Raw genomic sequence first — 10523 nt, forward strand, 5'->3', positions numbered from 1 at the left:
TCGTCAGCCCCTGGCCACCACCAGTCCCCATCCCATCTGTGGACACGCCCATTCTGGGCATCTCGGGTCAGTGGAGCCAGGTCCTTGTGCACCTGGCTTCCCTCACCAAGCACAGTGTCTTCAAGCCCCGTCCACATCATGTCATGTCAAAATCTCACTCCTTGTTGGTGGCGGAGGGGTGCTCCAGGGTGGATGGAGCAGACGGTGTTGGTGTGTCCTCCTTCCTGTGCGGCAGATTCTGTGAGAGGTGGATGTGGTGACTGCCCGAGCAACTCCTAGTGCCCGTGGGCTCGACAAGTCCCTTCCTCCTTCCCACTCACTGTGTTATTTATTTCTTTGATTAAGTGGTAGTTAGGCGATAAGTACATGTAATTTAATAGTCTATATTTTATTTCTTTCGTGGGGAGAGGTGCTTTAAGGACTTTATTTATTTTAATAAATTTGAGAGCATTAATTAATGTCCAAAAGAAAGACAGAAAGAATCCTGTTGAACCCTAGAAGGCCTGACACCTAACGTAGTGCGGATCTCCTCGGCTTACGCTGGGGTCCCATCCCAGTAATGTTGTGCTTACACTCAAGCTGCCCAACATCCCAGCCCGGCCACAGGGCCACTGTCACGTCTTAGTTGTTTCCTCTTGTGCCCAGGAGCTGCCCCTGCTCAGCTCACAAGAGACTAGCCCAGGAAAGCACGAGAAATCAAAGCTCAGACACATTTCTACGGAACACATAGCGCTTTTGCATCATTATTAAATCAAACTACTACAAGTTGAACCATTGTGAGTGGAGGACCATCTGCATTAATTTCGTCTCATGCTAATTGCTATTTTCTGCTGGGTGGTAACTCGAGTTTATCCCGCAGGGAAGCACCTCCAGGTGGGCTCTGTCCTCCTGCTTGGCCCCAGATCCGAGGGCACAGAATCCAGGGGAGGCTGACCCAGCTGACCACCTCCTCCATGTCCCTCCACAGAACGACTGAGCCAGAAAGACCAGCTGATCGCCCAGAGCCTCCTGGAGAAGCAGCAGATCTACCTGGAGATGGCAGAGATGAGCGGACTTGAGGACACAGCCCAGTCGCGTGGACTCTTCCGCGGAGGCGATGCCTCGGAGACCCTGCAGGGGGAGCAGATCCTCAAATCGGCCATGAATGAGAGTCAGTCAGCACCCCACCCTGCCGAGTGTGTGGGGAGGGGCTGTGCTCTGGGATCCCAGGCCAGGCCTGAGGCTGTCTCGCTTGACCGAGGTCCCGGTGCCTCACTGCAGACACACACTTTCTCTTTCTGTTGACACACACTCTCCAGGTGCCCCCACCAGCCCTGGGGATCTGAAGTTGATTGATACAGGCCCCCCTTCTTTCTGAGTTATTCCCAGGAAAACACACATGCACACTTGGCGGGCCGTTTCAGGGGACCCCCCCCCCCCCGAGCCCAGCAGCTGCCAGCACTAGTAGCCATGGCAGAGGCCGCAGGCCAGTGAGGTACTCCCTGTCTCCACGAATGCTCTGCCCTTCTGCCAGCCGTGGCCAGGCCTGCTGCTCGAGCCCTCAGAGCACAGCAGAGCTCCCAGCACGCCCAGCGTGGCCCCTGCACCCTCCACTGGCCCAGCATCGTGCCACTCTTTCAACAGCAAACAAGACAGGCACAGCCCCGACCTTGGTAGCTTTCCTGCAAGAAAAGAACAGAAACCAGATGGCATGGGGGTCAGTCTTTCTCCCTCCGGCTGCACCCACAGTGTCCTTCCACCCGTTTCTCCAGTGGCCATTGTCCTTGGCTCCTGAGGACACTTGCATATTCTGCACCTGGGCCTAGAATGTTCTCTCCACCTCTTCAGCTGGCCAGACTTTTGGTCCTAGAGGGCTATATGTGGAAAGCCCCTTCCCCCAAGAGTTGCTCCCCGTGTGGCCCTCATGACACAGCATGGCCATGCTCACGTTTGCACTAGGCTGGGTGGAGGCTGGTCACTGCAGCCAGTGCCTGGGTGGGTTAGCAGGAGGGACATGAGAAGCCAGCACAGCCCTCCCATGTGGCCACTCCTGGCCTTGGCCTCTCACTTAGACAGGGATTGGCAGGTCCTGGTGGCAGTACCAGAAGTGAGGGAGTGCAGAAAATCTGGGCTGGAAACTGGAATTCCACATCAGACAGTGGGCGGGGTGACCGTCGCCCAGTGAGCTCCCCGGGGTCTCAGCTGCTCCCTGGCACCCCCAGCGTGCCTCCACAGCCTGCCTCCTTCCTCCTGTCCCCTCCCACAGTCGAGGGTATCCAGAACCTGGTCTGCAGGCACCTGGGCTGCAGCAGTGGCCTAGCAGAAGAGGGCGGTGGCTCCACAGGCCTGCCCCGGAGGGCTGAGACCTTCGGAGGCTATGACAGCGTGGGCAGCCCCAGCAAGAGTAAGTAGTGTCTCCTGCCTTGCCGCCTACCTTAGGGGCTCATTAGCAACAGGTCTGAGTGTCCTCTGAGGTTGCACTGTTTCTCAGAACATTCAGCACCCAGTCCGGCCCAGCTATTTCTGCTGGTCTCTGTGCTACAGAAGCCCTTGCCTTGGCTCACACCTGTCATCCCAGCAACTCGGGAGGCTAAGGCAGGAGGATTGAATTTCAAGGCCAGCCTGCTGAACTTAGCAAGACTGACCCTGTCTCAGAATAAACAAGAAAATAAAAAAGCTGGGAATGTGGCTAAGTGGTAGAGCATCTGCCCATCACTGGCAAGGCCCTGAGTTCAAATCTCAGTACTTGGGTGGGGGAAGCCACCATGGATTTCCTACCTGGGTAGGGGTGAGGGCAGAGGAGGGCTCCAGATCCCATGGGATCCACAGCAGCCTCACAGGCCTGGCGTGGGCTTCCCAGATGGCAGTTTTAAGAAGAAAGTCTGCAGCTGGCGAGGGCCTGCCAGCAGCCCAGACTCGAAGCTTGGAAACGGAGATGTCCCTGGGGGCTGCGAGGAGTCACCGCAGGCGGTACGTGACCTCTGGGGATGTTGTTCACTCCATACAGAATCAGTCCAAGTCATTGTAGTTGTCATCAACTAGTGCGACTAACTTCTGTTAGGGTTGTCTGTTTCTCTGTCATGGTGACTTCCCCAAGTGCTGCCGTTTTATGGCAAATTAAGGTTCTCTGACACGATTGCCATGCAGCCAGGTAATTTTGTCCTGCAGCCCCCTGGGAAAGGCAGCCAGTGTTCCAGGAGGGAGGCGGGGAGGGGACAGGCTCAGGGCATAGCCATGGCTTCATCAGCAGGCCGGAAACCCCATACAGGAGCCTCAGGCTGTCGGCACAGGTATAGTAACTCCTACCAGATGTGCCCACGTCTCGCCAGCTCTTCCCTCTCCTTTGACTCAGAAGGCCCATCACGTGTCTGTCCTTGCCAAGGTTTGGGCTCAAGAGGCCACAGCCAGCTGCCTCTGGCCAGCTGAGGCTTGGACTCGCCTCCATGCCCGGAGCTGGTGTATAGGCTTCACATGTGGGCCTGTACTCCCATGGACTGGTGATAGCTGTCTCCCACCTCCAAAGCTGCCCTGTACCTTCATTCTGCAGACACCCGGATGGGCATGTCAGGTAGCCAGTAAGACTGCCCCCCACAGCGGCCCAGCCCTGGGTGCTTTCTGTTGCCCATGCCAAGGGAATGTCTTGCTGATCTCAGGCAGACTGCACCTCCTTGAATTAGTCTTAGACGCTCTGGGTTTGATGCTATAGTCTTTGCAGGTGGAGATGCCAGGTTCAGAGACTAGCCCCCGGCTGCCCACTTTCCTGGAGTCAGAGGTAGGTGGCATCTGGTCCACCTTGGGGATGGCACACAGGACCCATGTGCTATTGGACAGAACCCAGAATCTGCCTTTTTCTCCACAGCTTGTCCAGCGGATCCAGACTTTATCACAGCTGCTCCTCAGCCTCCAGGTACCAGGGTGTCAGGGAGGGACCAGCCACACTTGCCCTTTCCTAGTTATCTGGGTGTGGGCAAGGACGTGACTCTCACAGGCCCGGCTCTGACCCTGTCCACAGGCGGTCATCGCCCAGCAGGACAGCTACGTGGAGATGCAGCGGGCAGCCATCCAGGAGCGGGAGAAGCAGTTTCGACTGCAGTCGACGCGCGGGAACCTGCTGCTGGAGCAGGAGCGGCAGCGCAACTTTGAGAAGCAGCGAGAAGAGCGTGCTGACGTGGAGAAGCTACAGAATCAGCTGCGACAGGAGCAGCAGCGCTGGGAGCGGGAATGCGCGCGCCAACGGCAGGAGTTGGAGCGTGCAGGCGCACGGCTGCAGGCACGGGAAGGTGAAGCGCAGCAGCTGCGTGATCAGCTGGACCATGAACGTGCAGAGCTGGAGCGACAGCGCCGGGCCTACCAGCAAGACCTGGAACGGCTGCGCGAGGGCATGCGCGCTGTAGAGCGTGAGCGCGAGCGCCTGGAGCAGCAGCGGAGGCTCAAGAAGCAGAACACAGTGCCAGGGGCACTACCGCCAGGGGCACTACCGCCCGGGGCGCTGGTGGAGGTGAGCCAGAGCCTCGTGAGATTGGACTTTTGGGGTATCAGGTTGGCACATGCATTTGCAGGTGTGAGACCGAATGTCAGTAAACATGGGCATCTGGTGTAAGAGTGAATGTGTGGGCTGGGCGTGCAGCTCGGTGGTAGAGGGCTGGCCACTCACGCATGAAGCCCTGCATCCTACCTGTGGCACTGCAGATGAAGATCATAGTGATGACGTGTGAGCGTGGTGGCACTCCTGTGGGCCCAGCACTGGGGAGGCCAAGGCAAAAGACTCAGTTGAGCCCCAGAGGACCGACCCACCTGGGGAACACAACCACATCCTCTTGAAAAAATATTTTTAAAGAGTGAATGTACAAGCATGTGTGTGTGCACACATGTGAGATAGCTGTAAAAGTGTATCTGCACACTCCAGCAGAAAACACAGTAAATGTCGAGGTCTTCTTATTTTCATGAAGTATTTTGTATAAGCAGCATAAATGTGAATGTGACTTTCGTGTGTGAGAGAGCATATGTGTGGCTGAGTGTGCACAGCTTCAGGTTGAGCCCAGCTCTGCAAGCAGAACAGACATCCCAGGGGCCATCTGGACCAGATGCAGGGATCAGCCCTCTCAGCCCCATCTCCCCATCGCCTGGCTCTCCCTGTCCCCCCAGAACCTCCCCGCCCCCTAGGGCCTCAGCCTGGCAGGCCCCTTGTGCACATCAGGGAGAGCGGCCCCGTGGGAGAACTCCCTGCAGATTCAGCAGCACTGGGACATATCTTCTGTCACTCTTTCAGGCCCAGCCGCCAAGCCACCCTCCTAGTTTCAACGGGGAGGGGCAAGAGGGACCCCTGGCCTTGGCTAAAACACCTGGGACCCGGGCGAACCTGCTGCTAACCGGTGCTGGGCCCGAGTATGTAGAGCGCCCTGAGGTGGCCCGCCGGGACAGTGCCCCAGCTGAGAGCCGGCCAACCAAGAGTGATGTGCCCATCCAGCTGCTGAGCACCACCAACCAGATTCAGAGGCAGGCGGCAGTGCAGCAGCAGATCCCCACCAAGCTGGCCGCCTCCACCAAGGGCAGCAAGGACAAGGGCAGCAAAAGCAGGAGCTCCCAGCGCTCAGAGAGCTCAGGTGAGCCCAGCCCTAGCTCCAAAGCCTGGGCCTGCAAGAAGTGGGCTGTCTCCAGTGCCCCTTCCCCCTGGACCCGGAGGTCCAGCCATGGGCAACTTGTGAGAAACTATAGGGGCTCAATGGGACCAAAAGCAGGATACTAGTGCCACCTAGAGAGGGTGCCAGAGGAAAACCAGAAGGTGCAGCTGTGACATGCTAGGGCCTCCCCTCCAAATGGAGGCCTTTTTCTCAAGCAGAATTGAAATGGCAAGCCAGGCCCCATGTGCTTTCCCACAACAGGCCTCAAACAGTAGGATGGGGGACAGGGGAGCTTCCGAGGGTCACAGGCCAGAAGTCAACCTGCTCACTTAGGACCATGTAGCTAGAGCACAGGACAAGTGCCAAGGGCTCTCCACAGTGTCCTGGGTTAACAGAGGGGGACGCTGCAGCCCAGAGAGGCACAGTCCCTTACCCTCGGGCAGCTGCAATGAGTACCACCCAAGAGTAAGCCGAGGAGCTCCTCCATGCCTGCCCACTGGGAAGTATTCCCCAGGTCACAACTAGGGATGTTCTGAGACAAGATCTTAAGGAGCAGAGCCTGTGTCCTGTGACCTCTGGGGCATGAGGGTCACTGGAAAGGGATACTTCCCCGAAAGCAGTGCCTTCCCTTTGTCCAGAGGATGGCTGACTCTGAGGGTCCGCCCTGGGCACTGTCAGGTGGGGAAGGTCCGGCGTCCTCCCAGTCCTGAGGTGGCCTGCCGCAGGGCCCAAGCTCCTTCTCTCTTCCAGCTTCATTCGACCTCAAGCAGCAGCTGCTTCTCAACAAGTTGATGGGCAAGGACGAGACCACCTCTCGGAATCGCCGGTCACTGAGCCCCATCCTGCTCAGCAGCCACAGCTCCACGCCTGCCACAGGTGAGCCCCAGCACCCCAGCAGTGGGGCAGTCTGCAGCACCTGGTGACATCTGACACCCCGGTCCCCTCTCTCTTCCAGACTCCTACGTCCCAGCCCCGAGTCCAGCCCCAACCGACATCCCTCCTGAGGCCTTCTTCATCAAGGCTGGGGGCACATCCTTCCCGCCTGTGCCCCCGGCTCCCTCCCCACTACAGGCCACCAGGGAGGAAGCCAGCAAGGAAGACGTCATCTTCTTCTGAGGGGCTGTGGCTCCAGGGGCAGGCCCTCTGGCCTGTCTACCCTGAGTCTCTGGGGACCCCATGGGGTGACTGCCTGCCCAGCTATTGTCCTCTCCTGCCCAGGCACACCCCTGATGTCCATCTGGCCTGGGTCAGCCTGTTGGTGCTTCGGGTCTCATGGCTCTGTCTGTAGGATTAGTGGTAATGCCTGGGTAATTTCATAAACCTCTTTTTTTATTCATACATAAAAGAAAGTTTTTAATGGAAAGTTGAACCAACTAAAGCAAGGAGTTGTTTTAAGCCGTAGCACCCCTTTGGGTAGGAGAAAGGTCAATTCCCAGTTGTTTGCCCAGGCAGTGAGGAGTGCCAGGGGGCCCAAGGAGTTGGAGGACAGGACAAGCCTTGGTCTGAGGAGCCGCTGGCCAGGCCAGGCTCCACAGATACCAGGAAGCACTGAGTGAGTCAAGTCGTGAGGGCACCAGGAGGGGCCGTGGCATCCGTGTGTGTCTGCAAGTCAGGCAGAATCCCCCTCCAAAGCAGCCCCTTCCACGCTGGTCACCAAGAACCTCTGTCAGCAGGGCAGGGCAGGGCAGGGCAGGGCAGGGCCCACCCAGGAGTAGCGAGGACCAGAGGGAAGGGGCGGCCATGGCACTTCAGGCATGTTTTGTGGGTTTGGAAGCTCGTCCTGAAGGGGCCGACCAGGCATGGCTCCTTTAATTTGACAGAGGTTTCCCACCCGCTGGTCTGCTTCTCGAGGGCACCTGCCGTCCCCGCCGCTCAGCCCATCCAGGGCACCCCAGCAGAGGTCCTCGGTCTCCTGTGAAATGGGCAGATTTTCCTGGGGCTTCTAGGAAGAAGCCCCTGGGCTGTGTCCGGCCAGAACGGGGGGGAATGCCTGGAGAGGCTGCCAGCAGCTGCACAGGGGGCCATCTTGGGGCGCCTCACTTGCACTGGCCTGTTATGGCCTGGAGTCGGCTTCCCCTAGAGGACTTGGGGCAGGGCTTTAGGGGTGGCCCAGATGGTCAGATCCACATTCCAGCTGCAGCCAAAGCACAGCCTGGCTGCCCAGGGCAGGAGGGGCGCATTGCCAGCCTTGCCCCACAGCCCAGGCTTCCCCACGTTGGAAGTGTTGACAGCAGGGCCAGGTCCTGGGCTGGTCATTCTTGTTCCCAGAAAGGGGCACTTGGGCCCAAGCCAGGGCCAGTGTCCTGGGGAGCCTCAGTGGGGAACTCAGCCCTTCTGCTATGTCAGCAGAGTCACCCCCTATGATGCCCAACATAGTAAGCTGGGGGACGTTTCCACCACTGAGGGACAGGTGGGCACAGAGGAGGGGAAACTGTTAGGACCTGTGCAGCCTGCCATCAGCTCCCTGAAGCCAAGGTGCCTGCTTAGTGTCCCAGGTTCAGGAGGGGACTGGGCAGGTGCAGGCACTGACCAGGAGCCAGGGCCCAGCCAATGGCTAGCAGGGTTCTGAAAGCAACAGTTGTAGTGAGTGGTGTGGTGTCCCCACCTCTTCTCCAGGCTTCTGGCCTCTGAGAACCTTGACTTTCCCCACCCTGGTCCTTTTCCATCAGCAGTGCTGTCCTGTGTCCCGAGTGTCCCCCGACCCACCAGATCTCATCTGTGCCATATTTATAATCAGTGTTTGTATTTTTGTACTGAGACGTATTGGAGCACTTTAGAAAGGCTAAATTCCTGCTCTATCGCGAAGAGAACATTCCTGGACTCCTGCACTGGCTGGCCTCCCAGCCCGTCTGTCTGGACCACCCACCCAGACATGAGGACTCCTTGAACTCAGACAAGCGCAAGGAATTTCTGCCCAACCACACAGCGGACCATCAGCAGGAAGGGGGCCTCCCCGTGAGGTGGCCAGGGAAGGGGGGGCTCAGTCAGGCTCCACACGCAGTAGGGCAGCATGGCTGGTTCACCCTCTTACCACACCCACGGTCACTCCTGGGTAGAGCCCAATTTTATTTGTAAAGCTGGTGGCTGCGTAGTTCCCCGTTTCTGTGGGTCCATGCTTGTGGTCTTGGGTGATCGTGACCATGACCTTAGCCAACATGACAGTTACTTCACAGTGATTATGTTTCCTACCACCAGGTGTTTGGGAACCACCCTAGAACTTAAGACCAGATTCTAGCAATAAAAGTGTCTAAGATGATCTCTGACTTAAGTGGCTGTTCTTGGGACTTTGGGGGGCTATCTAGTCCAAGTGTCAGCCTCAGGGACACTGGGAAGCAGGGGAGGGGCAGGCAGGAGGTGATAGCCATCTGTACAACTGCTGTGGGGCTAAGTCCAGGCATAGGGATGCTAGCCCCTTGGGGGACTTTGAGCTGGCCCACTCCCTGGTCTGTCCCCTGCTAAGTTCCCCCAACCGCAGCTGTCCCCCGAGATCTGCCTGACAAGCCCCTTCCCCTGAGGCACCCCTAGGCCTTCCTCTGCAGAAGTGCACGGGCTCCTGAGAGGTCAAGTCCTCCACCATGGGGTGTGCATGGATGTTCCAAAGGAAGGCCGTGCTCGGGGTCCACAGAGGGGCCAAGCCCTGAAGTTGAGAGCTACTGAGCCACAACAGACCAGCCTCCGAGACAGACGGTGGATTAGTGGTCACAAGCCCAGGGGGGAGGAGGGCAGCAGGCGATGGCTAAGGGTGCAAGGTTCCTTTTCAAGGAGTGAAAACATTCTCGGCTGGTTGTGGGGGTGACTGCACAACTGAATCCACTAACCACTACTGGCCCGTGCACCTGGAGCAGGAGAGGGGCAGGCAGGGGGAGTGTGCTGCTGTCAACTTCAGAGGGCTGGATGGCTCAGTGGCAGGACGTGGGCTCAGCATAAGGCTCTGGGTCTTGTCCTCAACACAAACAGAAAAATCTAAAAAACATGAAGAGCCACTGGACCCCTCAGAAGTGGGAAGGGGGCCCCCTTTTTTGGGAGCACCTACTTGCTCTGTGCCTGCACCCCATATGGTCAGTGTCCCAGGCCTTCTGGTCCAGCTTGTATGCCTAAGCCTGGCTTTCCTTCTCTGGTTTCCTGTCAGGCACCACACGGAGGCCCTTACAGGTCTGAGCTGTTTGAGGCTGCAGAGGGGTTACTGGGTGTTGCCAAGACCCCACCCCTCATCTCCCTGCTGCCCCTGTGCTGAGGGCCAGGGTAGACACGCACCCACCCACATGGATGGAGACTGACTGGGCCTGGCCCACATGTGGGTCCTGACGAGGAGGCCCACAGATTAACAGGGCAGGGCACCTGGCCTGGGGACAGGGAAGGGGGAGCATCCATGCCACATGAGGCTCAAGGGAACACACACTGCCCCAGGGTCTTCCCAGGGGTGTGCAGACTCAAACATCCTTCTTTGCCTTCAGACTAGAGAACGAACATGTCCCAGCCCACCACATTTCCATGGTGTGGCACACATGGTGTGACACCAGCTCACATGGCCTGGCCTCAGGTCAGAGCCCATGAAATGCACATAATGGCCCAAATGGACCTCAGTGGCCGTGGGTCCGTCAACGTGATATGAGTTACGACCATAGCCACAGTGAGCAGGAGGAGGGTGTGGCATGGGCGTGGCCTGGCAGGAAGCAGCATCCCTGTCCCAAAATCTGAGGCTGCAGGGAAGGGCGCTCAGGGCTAAGGCTGCCCGGGATGAGTGGGCAGCACTTACTCGGAGACGGAGAGAAGCTGTGGGACCAAGAGCATCCTGGAAGGCTAGCTGAGGAAGTGAGGTTCCAACTGGGCTGTGTCCGCTGGTGAGAGAGCCAGTGGGTGTGGGCCTGGGACGGCGAGGGGCCAGGAGCCATCTGTGTAATCATCTCACACTTGAACTGAGCA

General features: G+C 58.1%; 1 protein-coding gene across 6 annotated transcripts in view; it reads left to right on the forward strand.

Annotated features, from left to right (window-relative positions):
* ARHGEF18 (Rho/Rac guanine nucleotide exchange factor 18) overlaps positions 1–7487 on the forward strand; it is a gene marked incomplete at its 5' end in the record, with an annotated part of 74650 nt that extends 67163 nt beyond the window's left edge. For 3 of the 6 annotated variants that reach the window (XM_081286603.1, XM_081286600.1, XM_081286605.1), the window contains 9 exons: positions 968–1150; positions 2246–2383; positions 2840–2949; positions 3686–3751; positions 3839–3886; positions 3992–4477; positions 5249–5582; positions 6351–6476; positions 6556–7487. In XM_081286603.1, the coding sequence (XP_081142729.1) occupies positions 968–1150; positions 2246–2383; positions 2840–2949; positions 3686–3751; positions 3839–3886; positions 3992–4477; positions 5249–5582; positions 6351–6476; positions 6556–6716 (1652 nt within the window). In that variant the 3' untranslated portion in view covers positions 6717–7487. The remainder of the gene's footprint in view (positions 1–967; positions 1151–2245; positions 2384–2839; positions 2950–3685; positions 3752–3838; positions 3887–3991; positions 4478–5248; positions 5583–6350; positions 6477–6555) is intronic. The other 3 variants (XM_081286604.1, XM_081286601.1, XM_081286602.1) reach the window with 3 other exon arrangements.
* Positions 7488–10523: the final 3036 nt, after the last annotated feature.

Source organism: Spermophilus citellus (genome assembly GCF_964194105.1).
Source record: "Spermophilus citellus genome assembly, chromosome: 3".
NCBI classification, from domain to species: domain Eukaryota; kingdom Metazoa; phylum Chordata; class Mammalia; order Rodentia; family Sciuridae; genus Spermophilus; species Spermophilus citellus.